At 37.7% G+C, this 14,983-nt stretch overlaps 1 protein-coding gene across 1 annotated transcript; it reads right to left on the reverse strand.

Moving 5' to 3' along the window:
* Positions 1-4,538: 4,538 nt before the first annotated feature.
* On the reverse strand, positions 4,539-13,907 carry LOC130741384 (mitochondrial carrier protein MTM1). Its single transcript, XM_057594270.1, has 11 exons — positions 13,750-13,907; positions 13,296-13,530; positions 12,985-13,074; positions 12,600-12,728; positions 12,364-12,427; positions 12,093-12,259; positions 10,577-10,670; positions 10,030-10,121; positions 5,720-5,872; positions 5,406-5,464; positions 4,539-5,127 (listed from the first exon to the last, which is right to left on the reverse strand). Exons 2-11 carry the CDS (start codon positions 13,527-13,529, stop codon positions 4,995-4,997), a joined length of 1,215 nt encoding a protein of 404 aa, XP_057450253.1. The 5' UTR covers position 13,530; positions 13,750-13,907; the 3' UTR covers positions 4,539-4,994.
* Positions 13,908-14,983: the final 1,076 nt, after the last annotated feature.

Consider the following 14,983-nt stretch of genomic DNA (forward strand, 5'->3'; position numbering starts at 1 on the left):
GAATAATCTCATTTTTACATTTGCTTTATTTATTATGTTTTGTTGTTTATAATTCGTTGCTATATATTTTTTTTGAACGTAATTCGTTGCTATATACAAGGAATGAGTTAAAAAGAAAAAGAAAAAAAAAGGAATGAAAGCAAAACAAATGTTTGAAAAATATAGGCCCAATGCAATCACTTGTAATAGCATGTTTAGCACTTTTAATCTTTTTAGAAATATTTTTCTTCTAAAAAACCTACTCATAGTAGCTTTTTTCATTATAACTTTTTATTTTCATATATAAAAATCTATCAATTTTCCCATACACATTAAATCAATATCTTTTAAACCAGGTGAATATCAACTATCTTTTTTTTTCAAAACCTAAATTTTGAATAGTAATAACACATGATAAAAGTTGGTCCGGTTTTTACGTTACGTTGGGGGCGTCAACAGAAGATAAACTCTCTTCTTAGAATGAAACATAACATAAGGCTTCTCGAATTGTACAATTTAATTTCGTTAAAAGGGGTGGAACGGAAGAAAACGAAACAAAACAATCTTAAAATTTTTGCACGGGGAAAAATACCTCTCCTTTACGCTTGGAATATTTTAGTTATACAATAATATAATAAAAATAAATTATACATAAAAATATTATTTTAAATTAATATTAATTACAAAAATATTATATGTTTAACTATATTGCCAATTATAAATTATATTTTTTAAAATTGGCAATTTTCTTATAAATTTAGTTCTAATATATTATTATAAATTAAAATATTAGTTTTTTAAAAAATATGATCAATTTTGTAAAACTATATTTATGGTTTTGTTATAATATTTTTTTTAGAAAGCAAAATGTATATAAAATAAAGAAGGAACATGTACAAAGCCCTCCTAAAAAAGAAAGCATGATCCAGCAAGAAAATATAGCCGAAAGACAACAGGACCACCCAAGTCAAGCACAAAAAAAGAGGGAAAGCAAGAAATAACAAAAAAGACCCAAACTAAACCCGCTATAAGAGCCCATCGACCCGCAACAGAAACTGGACGAAACAAAACACGACGGAATCAACCCTCTACTCTTCCTCTACGAGACCTCAAATGATCCACAAGGCCTAAAATGGCCTCTTCCTCTATGCCTTCAAAAACCACACCAACCTACTTACCTATCAGAACACATGCTTTTGGCTCTAGTAAGAACGCGATCAGAACCTTGAGCCTCCGGCAAGATTAAGGAGTTTTCCACTGGAGGGGCCATCGACGACCTGAAACCATCGGAGCCTCAGAAGATCTAGAACCTGCGGCCTTCTTTTTACGACCTCTATTCTCCATCCTCTTGGGACGCCCGCTCCTCCTAGTGACGACCATTGACAAACCCTCCCTTTGAGGCGAACCCGCCACCTCCTCCACAACACCAGGATCACCCAAAGCATGTGGAGAGGGTCAAGAGAGATCAACAGACCAGTCCCCTCAGGTTGAGGTCCCCCCCCCCACGGTGACTCCATCCAAACTTTCCAGCAGCCGAGTAAACAAAACGCCATGGGAGACACCACTGAGCACAGAACGTTGGCAAAATATATTATGTTGAGTCCAATTTCTTATAGTCAATCAAGTATGAAACATGCATAGTTTATATATGTAATTAAAGATGTGGTTATGATCTAATAACATGTAGTTATCAAACAAAAAACACATAAGATTATTGCCATATTATGTTCTATTACGTTGGAGGTATTGCGCGAGGATTGAAGTTGAGAGCTCTTCCAACACACTCACCATGTGCTGCTAACTAAAGCTTCCCTTGGGAGTATTTATAAGCATGGTCTAAATGTTTCTCAACGCCATTATATTATATATGTTTTAAAACATCTATGAAGCATCAAATATCTCAAAAAAGTCTTAAGTCTTGTTTACGCCAGGAGCGATTTAGAAGTTATTCTAAGTTTGGAGAAAGAACTTAGAGTCATGTTCTCTTTTTAGCGTGTTGGTGGTGGTTCTTGGTGCTTATTTCTTGGTTTTGAGGCTTGTCATTGTTGTTGCTCTGTTTGGATTTATTTTGCGCCTTATATCTTTTTATTTTGGTTGTTGGGCTTTTGTATTAAAGCCCTTGGGAGATGTTAGAATTTTCTAAATGACCTTTCTTGAAAATTTAAAATAATTTACTAATGAGTGTAATTAATGACCTTTTTTATTTATAAACTTCACACTAATAATTAATTTTAGCCTCTTTACTTAACCTATGTGAATTGGTTAAAACAAATTAATTTATATATGGTCTAGATAGAGTAATATAAAAGCACTTCTTCATTACAAATTTACTTCTTTCAAAATTAATTTTGTTAAGTCTTATTCAAACTCAATACATTATTCAATATTCAATGAACTTAATCAAACATGTAAACCAAAATGTCAATTTTGTTGACCTCCCAAGATTGATCTTCGCAACTAGAAGCTAATATTCTCTTTTATTTTCTAATCGAATGGAAGCTGAGATTCAAGATCATGAAATTGAAGTCAAAAGGGACACTTGCTACACTAGTATATCAATCCACTTGGTTGTATACTTTTTTGTCTAGTGATCAATTATCATGATCGCATAATCTGATAATCATAATCTTTTCCATTCTTCTAGGAATACAATCCAACACACTCAATGCGATTTAATGAGATACCATTTCAGGGCTTTAGCTGTAGGTAAGGCCCCACATGCACGTTTCAGCTAAGGTGAATTTTTTATAATAGTGATCCTGAGTCTGGCAGAAGTGTACACAAGGACACAACTTGTTTGATTCATTGACTGTCTCCTCATTTAACCCTCAATAACCAAAAAATAATCATCCACTACTTCATAAAAAATGCCTTTTTCAATAGAAAAACAAGTCTTCAGACGGAAGAAATTCTATTTTTTTGTTTTCTGCAAACAGGCCTAAGCAATTGTAATTGCTAAAATATATTAATATTTATGGTTAAGCATTATATTGGTCCCTGTCTTTGTGTCGCCGTCTGACTTAGGTCCCTCACCGGAAAAATTATTGTAAATAATCCTCATGTTTGAACATTATTTGGAGCGGATCCTCGCCGGAGCTCGAAGCTCCGGCGGATGATGATTTGGCATGCTGACTGTATTAATGATACTGACATGGATTTAAAAAAAATTAAAAATTAAAAAAATTAAATAACACATCAGATAATATAACTGAATTAACAAAAATAAAACCTATTAACGAATCTAACCCTAATCTAATTAACAAAACCAATTTCCCCTAAAATTAACTCAAATTCCCAATCAAATTAGGTTCTTCTTCTTTCTTCTTCTTCTAGCATCATAGATCTTCATACTACCAAAATATTATCATCTATGCTTTTGCTTCTGCTTCAAATTCTGGAATAAATCAACAAGTAGCAAAACCCAGGTTCTGAAAATGGAAGCTCCATGCGCATAGCACCATGCTCATCTTCTTTTTGCAACTTATCCCCTATCTCACATACAAAATCAGCAAATCCAAAAACCCCAGAAACTCCACCCCCAATCCAACAACCCCAGTAACCGACCCACCGCAACAGAGCCAGTCAAAAAGACAGTGCAGATTCAAAAAATCTAGCGCGAAAGAGAAAGGGAAGGGAAGAAGGAACCTCAAAGTAAAGATTGAAATTTTGGAAGATTCAAAGTGAGTTTGTGAGATGAGGGACCCAGATCTGGTTCGATTTTTGCTTGGGTTGGTGTGTTTGTCACGACGGCGCTGCAGCGATGATGGTGGGGTTGAATCAGAGATTGGTGAATGGGAAATGGAGGGTAGAGTGGCGCTTTGCAGCGACATTGGGTTGGGTCTTCACTTCTCCCATCCATGGCTTCTTCTTCTTCTCTCTTCCTCTGTTTCTCAATCCTCTCCCTTGTTTCTTCCTCCTCCCCAATTTCCCTCCTCCTCTCAGTCACAAAAGAAGAGTTATACGAGTAGTTCCTCCATTGTTGCAAATAGTGCTCCAGTTTTTCCTTGCTTGTTCAATGGTTTCTTACGAAATGGATTTTGCTGCAAATGGAAATGGTCTAATGGATGGGGACAATTAGAAGATGAAAGATTTAGGTGATTTAGGATTTAGGTTAATTTTGGGGGAATTGATTGTTAATTAGATTAGGAATAGATTTGTTAATATGTTTTATTTTGATTAATACTAGTTAATTGATATGACTTGTTATTTATTTTTTATTTTGTATTTTTTAAAAATCCATGTCAGCTCACTTGTCCCAATCATCGATCTAAATCAGCACTCGCCGAAGCTCTAAGCTTCGGCGAGGATCCGCTCCAAATAATTTTCAAACATGAGGACCATTTACAATAATTTTTCCGGCGAGAGACTTAGATCGGACGGCGACACAAAAACAGGGACTAATATGATGCTTAACCCTAATATTTATGTAATTTTGCTTTCCAATTTTGCTTACCTTTTATTGTGAACTTGACAACATAACTAAACCAAACCCGTCTATGCCTGGTTTGGGTCAAGTTGTCCAGATTTAAATTAAAAAAATAGAATAAAACCCAACCCAATTTACAGAAAAATGCTAGCAACAATCACTTTAACATTTTTTCAACCCTCTAATTGATTGGTTGAAATACTAAAAAATGGGCCCCACTCCAATTTAGTGTGACTGACATGAATTTCAATCAAAAAATGAGCAATGAGAAGAGTGTTAAAATGAATGTTGCTAGCTATTCACATGAATTTTATTGAGATTTTTACTTGAGGGGAGATTCCCCATAGAAACAAAAGTACATTTCTCATAGTCAAAGGCAGCAAAATCGCCAAAGAAAAGGCTCAAAAACCTAAGACTAGGAGTATCTCCTACCCTGGTCATTTTCCTATTCAAAATTGTTAGTTTTGGTGATCAGAAATGGATTGGAAAGACTTCCTTTCCACAAAAAGAAAAATAAATACCTTTGCAATCTCCATTGTCAACAAAAGCCACTTCGGCATTAAAAAAAGTATTCACAATTAGGACCTGATCATGATGTTGTGTGCCGGTGATGTAGAACATACTTTACAACTTCATAAAATGAAACCACAATTCCCACCGAGGGTCCTGCTCGACCAACTCGCGGACCAAAGCCAGTAAAGAGTCCTTTCAAGCCTCCATCCCTGGTAGAAGATATGGAAAAATCAGCTCAGACAAAGCATATCAATAATCAGTTATATCAATATATTGATCAAATTAAACAATGTACACCAGCCCAAAAAAAAAATAGTAATCGAGGCAGAGAAGAAAAAAACCCTTATGCATTATACCAATCACCAATTATATATCTCAAATAAAAAAAACAAATACGCAGCAGATCATAGAGAGGAGAAAAAGAAATTAGACCGTTGGCATTTGGAGAAAGTCAATTAGAAAATTTGGATTTCAAATTACATCATACCTCCAAACTTCCATTAGCGTCTGTCTTGTAGTCATCGTTAATGCCCTGACAGGATCCCTCTGCAATTTTTTTAAGACAAAATATGATATTAGAATAAGACCAAGTTTGCAGATACATGTAAAGCTGTGAATCATTGGTTCAAATGTAGCAGTTAATTTAAGAAGAATGACGAGCTACCAACCCAATTTTCCAAATGAAGGGCATATATGAGCAAAACAAAATCTGTAACCCCACTTGTCTCTAAAGTTTGTGCGGAAAAAAAAGATACAAAGAAACAGATAGACTTCAGTGATATTAAATCTACAGAAACAAACCTCTATCTGCCTTCGAGTTTTTGCAACATCTAGTGGACATGTAGCTCCAGCTGCTAGAGTTCCTGCAACAAAACCAGCTGAAAAATTTGCACCAAGGACACTCAACGCATTGGCATCATCGCCTCCAACCAAACTTAGAAGTTTTCTTCTAGTCTGCAAAGCAAGGGTAATTGGCATAAGTAAATGTAATTAAGAAAAACAACTTCATATCTGTTAGGTTGTCCCTAACAGCCAAACACGTGAAAGATAGGGGCAAATGGGTAGTTTTCTGGATAAAAAAACTGAAATTATTAAAATAAAAGACACATGATGGAAACCTTCTTAACAAGGGATAACCGTACAATGACAAAACCTTAGACTACTAAATCATCAATTGTTTACTCTAACCTAAGGAGGGTAGTCCTATTTATAATAAAGTAATCCTAGTATAATGATAAACTCAACCCCTAAGAAATAATAAATTTAGACTAACGAAAATAAAAGATAGATCCTCAAAATAAAATATAAACTCTTAAAAAGGATAGAAATAACCTAAACCAAATAAACTAAATCCCTAATATTTAGGTAAATACTCACTTTGGTCCTTGAAAGTGGCAGGCGCTCTCAACTTCGTCCAAAAACTAAAAAAATCCATCACGCGGTCCTTGAGAGTGGCTAAAACCAGTCAGTCGTTAAAAAAACTTACGGATATTAACAGAGGATGCTAACATGGAACATTAAGTGGCACTTGGGCAATCTTTTAGCCGTCATTTTGATCCCTCCATTTGAATAGCCCCAAGAGTGAAGTGAAGAGGCTGTTTAGCCCCTATACCTCTTAGTTAGCACAAAACATATTTTGAAAACATTGAATTGCCTTCTAGTGTTAAATCTCTTTTGCAGGATTTCCAAGGTGTAGAAGCTGAATTGCCTTCTAGTGGTTTACCACCTTTGAGAGGGATTGAGCATCAAATTGACCTCATTCCAGGGGCTTTCTTACCCAACAGTCCCCCATACAGTAAAAATCCACAAGAGACAGCTGAGATCCGAAAACAAGTGGAAGAGCTCATGAGCAAAGGATAGTATGAGCTCATGTGTTGTACCTGTAATTCTAGTATAAAAAAAGATGAAACATGGAGAATGTGTTCTGATTATAGGGCTTTAAATAACATCACCATCAAATATATTCATCAAGCCTAGGGGCAGGATGCTTATATTTGATGGTGATGTTATTTAAAGCCTACAATCAGAACACATTCTCCATGTTCTTTTTTTGGTACTAGAATTACAGGTACAACACATAGACTCATACTATCCCTTACCCATCTTTTGCTCATGAGCTCTTCCACTTGTTTTTTGATCTCAACTGTCTCTTGTGGATTGCCACTGTATGGGGGCCTGTTGGGTAAGAAAGCCCCTGGAATGAGGTCAATTTGATGCTCAATCCCTCTCAAAGGGGGGTAAACCACTAGGAACACTTGCTGGAAAAACATCTTGGAAATCCTGCAAAAGAGATTTGACACTCAAAGACAATTCAATGTTTTCAAAATCATTAGTGTTCAAAATCTGTTTTGTGCTAACCAAGAGGTAACAGCCTCTTCACTTCACTCTTTTTCATCAAACAAAGTTCTTTTCTCTCAAGTGTTTAACTCTTTTGTTCTCTCTCTTGTTCAGTCTTTTCTCAGATGAACATCTCAACCCACAATAAGTGGTTGACCAAGCTTCAAACTAGCGTCCACAACTGGCACGAACCCAGTTTGAACGGAGACCTTGTGTCTTGGACGAAGGAGTCAGGAGAGGAGAGGAGGAGGTAAGTGGTGTACAGAGGCTTGGAGTTGGAGTTAGAGAGGAAGGCAAATCAACATCCAAGAGGACACTGCTAGAGATAGCTGACAGCCTCACTGATTTCTTCTTAACCGCATCTGATCCAACTCAATAGATCGAGAAACCTCACCTCTGACATTGTCTAAGTGGCAAAAAACATGCCATGTCAACTCCTCTGTTAACGTCCGTCGGTTTTTTTAACACCAGGGACTAAATTGACTGGTGTTAGCCCCTTCCAGGGACCGCGGGATGAATTGTTTTAATTTAGGGACGAAGTTGACAGCGCATACCACTTTCAAGGACCAAAGTGAGTATTTACCCTAATATTTAGGATCCTAACAATATTCCCCCCAAAAATCCACCATGTCCTCAAGGTGCGTAAAATTCCTCTAATATGCCCTTGTTAGTCTCAGTTTGTTGCCTAGCATCCCATGGGTCGCTTCGAACTTCGTCCTCGCCGAAAACAACCCGAAAGCTCCTCACGGGGCCCTTGTGACCCGACCTATATGCCAAACCACACCAAAAACAAAAGCCCTCTTCCTTGCATTTCAAGAACTTGGCGGGTGGCAACAGTCGGAATCCTCCGTCGCTAAAAGATGTAACCTTGCTACCTAAAGGATGGACATTAGACCCAAAAGCCGAACCACTTTGCTGACCAATGACAATGTTTTAGGCGCCAGAAGTGAAAGAGCGTGTTGGAGAAGCCCCAAAATTCCTAGCTGGTGTGGACAATGAACCCACCGAAGTACTAGACACAATGCTTCCTCTGCCTCGAGAGTGTGGAGGATAAGAAACATTCTGAGATAGTGGTTGTCCTTCAGCGAGACACAACTCCACGTTGACATTTTGTTCAATCCCCATAGTTTGCCCCAAATCTGTAGGAAGGAACGAACGCACACGATAATGAACCACTGGTTTGAGGCCCATGAAACCCCAATATCTCATCATCGGACGGCTTCAGAATTTGGGCCACCAAAGCTTCAAATTCCCAGAGATAATCAGCAACGGTCCCTTCTTCTGCGAGAGTTGTCAATCTATCAAAAACGTTTCCCTTGATAGTGACACCAAAGCGCTGCAGCATGAGTGGACCCAACGAAGACCAAGAAAGACATGGCGTACGACAACGGATAAAACAATACCAATGAACCACTTCCCCTTCCATGCTAATGTATGCCAATTGAATCTTTTCCTCCTCCTTCACCTGATTGATCACGAAAATTTTCTTAGCCCGTGCAATCCAAGGAAATGGATCCCCCCCCCCCTTTAAAGTTCAAACAGGGGAAGTTCAACCCTCTCAGTCCAAGGACGAGACTCGGGAACCTCCTCTGTAACAGAATGATTGTCAACATTAGTATCTTTTTCCATACCACTATCAGAACTCTGATTCACAACCGCTCCATTTGTTGCAACAAATCGGACAAAACTCGTTGAGTCACAGCATGTCCCACTTTGAGGTCCAAGAAGACCCCTTTAAGTTTCGAGACGAACTTTGTGAGATCAGCCAGACCACCCTCCAAGTGAGAGATGTGAGAGTCCATGATGGTTGAGACTTGAGATAAGGAGATGGTGAAAACCCAACAGTGAACGATGGTGAATCAAGGTACTGTCCGAGCCAGAGAGAACACAGGAAAAGTGGGTTGAGCATGATGCAGCAGAACAAACCCACTGACGATGGCACCAAAACAGAGCTAAAGAAGGGCGAATTCAACCTCAAAAAGAACCAAGAAGCGCACAGCCAAAACACTTTATACGAAGCGGAGAAAGAACACACAGAAACAAGGGCGATTTGGCTCATAAAACAGCGACAGTTGCAGTCTGGGTCATAGGAGGTGACAGCAGCGTGGACGTCAGCTATGATAGAAGGAGCGGTGGCTGGAACTTGGTGGCTGAGTCTGTGATGGCGGCGGACGTTGAGTCATGAAACAAACGGATGCGAACACCAGAGATCTGGGCGCGAACAGGGGCTGCAAACTGCCAAACAACGGCGAACGGAGAGGCTTGGCAGTCGGAATTGAGAGACACAGCAGTCAGCGTGAGCAGCGGCAGTGGTCTGGATTGAGGGATGGCAGTGCTAGTGGTGGAAGGAGGAAGATTGGACAAAATGTAAGGTTCTGTTTCCCTAACAGCCAAACACATAAAAGATAGGGGCAAATGGGTAATTTTCCAGATAAAATAACTGATATTATTAAAACAAAAGACACAAGAAGGAAACCTTCTTAACAAGGGATAACCCTTACAAGGTAAAATCCTTAGACTAATCAATCATCAATTGCTTACTCTAACCTAAGGAGGGTACTCCAATTTATAATAAACTAATCCTAGTATAATGATAAACTTAAACCCTAAGAAATATATAAGATAGACTAACCAAAATAAAAGATAGCTCCTAAAAATAAAATATAAAATATAAACTACTAAAATAAAAGATAGAAATAACCTTAACCAAATAAACTAAATCCCTAATATTTAGGATCCTAACACTATCCATAGAATTCAGGAAGGAAACTCACTGGTTCAAGTGTTGACCAACAAATCGCAGAGAATGGTACATCACGGGCAAGTTGAGCTCCCATGCCAGTCCACAGGACACGATAACCTTGCACTGTAATGAAATTAAGAGTTTCAGCCAGAATTACATGATAGTACCAATACCTCCACTAGCATTTTATCCTATATATTTTTACATTCTAGCACTGCCATACTATTAAATGTAGCATCCTGGCCAGTGTGGCAATTGATTATCAAAAGAATCGCTGAGAATGAAAAATCAAATCAAACAGATAAGAAATGTAACATATTGCGAACAGTTATGGCTTGAATAAGAGCTAGATATACACTACCAGTTAGCCTGAAGTCTAAACTAAATGTCATGGCTAACTCGATGAAACCATCATGTGCTTGTATAAAATTATAATCAATTTATACAAATATGAAAACACCAGCCATCTCAACAAATTTACAAATCTATGTAGAGAAAACACCAGAGCAAGCAGACTCCGTTCTACTTTTATTATTCTGGCTAGCAATTTTTCTGGTTGTCAAAGGTTATGCACTTACAGCTGTTCTGTGGACTATTTGTGCTCCTGACGTGTGAGACAACACCTAGCAGAGTCTGAACAACTCCAGGAGGCTTTTTACCATTTTGAAATGCCTAAGAAACCCAAGAAAGTGCAAAATCCAGTAAGAATCCAGAAAGTTTGCTGAGCAGAAAATATAGCTAGAAACACAAAATATAGTATAGTAAGACAGTTTTCAAAATAACATAAAGAATAAAGGGAATTTGAACTGAAACTCAAAAACAAACTACCTAAGAAAACAAAAATGCAAAGCAATATCAATAGGGTCAGTTCAACGAAGAAAGCAAACCACAAGAATTACAGCAGGTAGAACCGAATGAATTACAGTAGATAGAAACAAATATAATTCCAATGGACAAACCAAATATAATGAGATCAGTTTTAACTTTTAAGAATATTTTCCCAAGTCCTTTTTGGTCTTCTTCTACCTTTCTTCACAGGATTAAAAACCATGTTATCAACCCTCCTCACCAATGCCTCCATATGACCTCTTTGTACATGTACCACCTAAACCGATTTTCCGTCAGCTTCTCCACGATAGGCGCTACCCCAATATCTTTTTTTATTCGCTCATTGCGTAATCCTTTCTAGTGTGCCCACTCATCCATCTTAACATTCTCATTTCTGCTACTCCAACGTTTCTCTCATGTTATTTTAAAGCCCAACATTTGTTACCATAGAGTAAAACAGGTCTTATAGCAGTTCAGTAAAAATTCCCTTTGAGCTTGATAGGTACTTTAGGGTCACATATAACCCGTAATGCTTTTCTCCATTTTAACCACCCAACTTAAATTCAGTGTGTAACATCTCTGTCATTTTCCCCATTATCTGTATAAGTGATCCAAGGTACTTAAACAGTGAAACTTGTGGTATGATGCCACTTCTAATTTTGACTTCCAAATTACTACCAACATCAGACTTACTAAAATTGCAATGCATATACTATGTCTTACGTCTGCTTAATCTAAAACCCTTAGATTCTAAAGTCCTCCTACAAATAAGTTTAGAATTAACCGCTTCCCTTGATTCTTCAATTAGAACCATATCATCAGCAAACAACATGCAGTTTGGAATGCTCTTCTGTATATCTTTGGTAAGCATGTCCAAAACCATATTAAACATGTACAGACTCATAGCTGAGCCTTGATGTAAACCTATCTTTATAATTTTTCATGCACAATACAGTTCTTTAACCATAAACCCCAATTATAATTTGAAGATAAATGTTGTTCAGTGAATGGAACTACGATACATCACAGCAACAATAGGAATAATGAAATAAATAGAACAATATAAACCATGCACGGCTGAAACCAAAAGAAGCTATTGCCAAGGTAAAAATGGCCATAATTGCTGGTAACAAACATAACTGACTTAAACAATCACTGATACTTAATGAATAGAAACTTAAAAAGCCACAGCTTACAAATATTGGATACCTACATAACTACATTCCAGTATGTAAAATAACTAATATGGATCATTATCTTAAATACCTGCATTCGAGTTCTCGCAAGTTCTATAGGATAACAAGTTGCACAAGCCAACGAGCGTGCCAACGAACCAGCCAATAAAGGTACATATGGAGTAGTCATTGGGGCATTTTTGGCCGTAAATTCCTCCAACCAGTTGCGGAATATATCGTAGCATGGAAGGTAAATTCCTACCTGATTTAAGCACACAAAAAAAGGTCAGTCAGTTCCTGTGCTCTCAGTACAAAACGTCCAAATACTTAAAACAGTGAATAATGTTAATTGACTTGCAAACCTACAGTTGGAACTGCAAGTGCCAGGCCAGCATTTGTGCCTCTCCATAACCTAGTAAATCCTTCCTGCAATACCACTCAAGGATTGATTAATAGATGTGTATGTTTTTGTAAATGCAATAACGGAAATGACTGCATCAAGAGCAGATGCCCCCAATGAACTTAAATGTAATACCAGTAAAGCTCGTCCACCCCATCTAATATCTATATACTATACTATTATTATTAAACCACCGACCTGTTGTGTAATTTTGCAAAGGACATCCAGAGTTCCTTTGTACCGGAAACACTCAGGTGGACAAATCGATACAGTGCCCTGAATTCCAGCCCGAGCACACGATGGAGAACATCTTAAATCAGCAAACATCTGAAAATCAATTTTGAAAAAGTCAAATCAATTGCTCAATATGCTGGTAAAAAAAGACATGATTTTATCCCTTTCAGTATGTGTCTTCAAATTGATGCAAACTCTCATAACAAAAAACAAAATGCTACATTTTCTTTAGTTTGTTATGCGGCCGAAACATCAACAACTACATTCATGTACAGAAATTCAGGGGATTAATGTTTGTCATAAAAGTTTTCACAGGGTGTGGAGGGACAAAGGGTTGCCTCTGACGTACCATATTCGGGCCAAAACAAGCCATACGACTGGTCAAGTCACCGAGTGGATGAGAATAAGCGACTCCTGCAGCTTGCGCTTGCAACCTTGTCTGATAAGAATGAGATAACAAATCAGAATACACCACAAAAAATCAACAAACAAATCAAAATCAAAACAAAAATAATCAACCATTGAAACATTGGCATAAACCCAATCTACATATAGAACTCGAAATCAAACATTCAAAAACACCATTCATTGATCGTCAATAACAACATAACCTAGCTAGATATGATTGAAAATAAATAGAAAAGTAAGAAGAAAGAGGACCTTAGCAACATCGAGGGGGTTTACAATGACGGCGGAGAGGAAGGCGGCGCCGGCAGCAGAGAAAGCACGTTCTACAACTCCCAATTGCTCACCGGTATTGGCTGATTGCTGCGGCGGCGGCGGCGGCGGAGGAGGAGGAGAAAACCGTTCACCGGAATCGCAACCACCCTGAGATTTCATCGTAACCGCCGCCGAAGCCATCCACGGGTTCTGAATTCGCTCAGAATCCGTCATTCTGTATAGTAGATGTAGAAATGAAAATCCAACAACGACTCAATCGGTTTCCAAATTGAATATCAAAACATTGAAAAAATTGAAGAATCTTATTTTATTTTATGCGTGTGTGCGTTGAATGGGAAAAAGAACTGAACAAAAAGTGAAACAATTTTAGGTTGTGGAATGTGTGGGAGAGAAGAGAAGAGAAGAGAAGAGGAGAAAATAGAGAGGGACGTACGTGGTGGGCTATGGTGTGAACGCCACGTTTGTTGACAACAGTGGTGACACGTCGGTAAAGAAACCCTAGGCTAGAAGAAACTTCTTCTTCTTCCACAAATAGCGCCTCCTCCTTGAGTGTGGGGAGTGAACAACATAGTGACAGCTTAGGTCATTAGATTCACATGTACACAAAACTAGTTATTTATTACACATTTACACTCTTTTCTTATTTTGTTATGTAATAATGGATGGATTTGATTTTTTTAACGAATAATGGATGGATTTGATTTAGCTTTAATCTAATTTGATTTTTTGAAACTAGCTTTAATCTTTTTTTTATTGAAAGAAACTAGCTTTAATCTTTTTTTTTATCACAGGAGGAAAATTAACGACAAAGAAAAATTAACTCAAAGCATTTAAATACAGTGATGCAAAAACGAATGAGGGTGGCCTTTTCCACACTTGCAAAGGCGATCCAACTTTAGCCGCTTCCCGTGCTAGAGTATCACCCGTGTTATTCTTCTCCCGCGCTACTTGGACCAACGTACAGCTCTGGAAACTCCCCATTCACCCTCTGAATATCTTCCAGGTCCCAGAATGTGCTCATATTCCCTCCAGGTTGAAGAACATTAACCAAATTAGCACAATCAGATGCGCATATCACTTCCCTCAAGTCAAGCTCCATAGCATGCTGCAAGGCTAGTTCCATTGCTCGGATTTCAGCCAGAAACGCGCTGCCTTGCCCAGTGCTCAAAGAAATCGTAGAAACCCACCGCTCTGTGTTGTCCCGCACCACCGCCGCACACCCCATTCTACCAGTCATCGGGTTCCAGCTCCCGTCAAAACTAGCTTTAATCTAATTGAACTTCATATATAGTAATTTGGGTTGGATTGTTTTTATATTTTAAGATAATTGATAACCATTATTTAATTTAAAGTGAAATATAAATTTTAGATGTTGTTTGGGTGGTTCTTAGTTGTATATTTTGGTTTAAAAAAAATAGTTGTATATTTTGAAATTTTAAAAAAATTTAAAATTGGTTTTTAGTTTCGTTATTTCAGTTTATTTTAGTTGTGAAGTTTTAAAAAGTTATCAATTTATAAGTTTATAGCTATCAACTTTATCATCACCGACGTAAGATATATTTCATCAAAATATCAATGCCACCAGGTAGAGTAGAGTGTGCATAGTGGTAAAAAGTGGCGGTGATGATACAACATGAAAAAATGCTAGTTGAGGAGAGAGTTGGATG

This window comes from Lotus japonicus, chromosome 1 (genome assembly GCF_012489685.1).
Source record: "Lotus japonicus ecotype B-129 chromosome 1, LjGifu_v1.2".
NCBI lineage: Eukaryota > Viridiplantae > Streptophyta > Magnoliopsida > Fabales > Fabaceae > Lotus > Lotus japonicus.

Coding starts and splice junctions, on each gene's coding strand:
- LOC130741384 (XM_057594270.1), bottom strand. CDS start 13,529: ATGACGGATTCTGAGCGAATTCAGAACCCGTGGATGGCTTCGGCGGCG. Junction 12,260..12,363: donor ACTTGCAGTTCCAACTGTAG/GTTTGCAAGTCA, acceptor TAAATCAGGTAG/GAATTTACCTTCCATGCTAC. Junction 5,465..5,719: donor AAACTCGAAGGCAGATAGAG/GTTTGTTTCTGT, acceptor AAAAAATTGCAG/AGGGATCCTGTCAGGGCATT.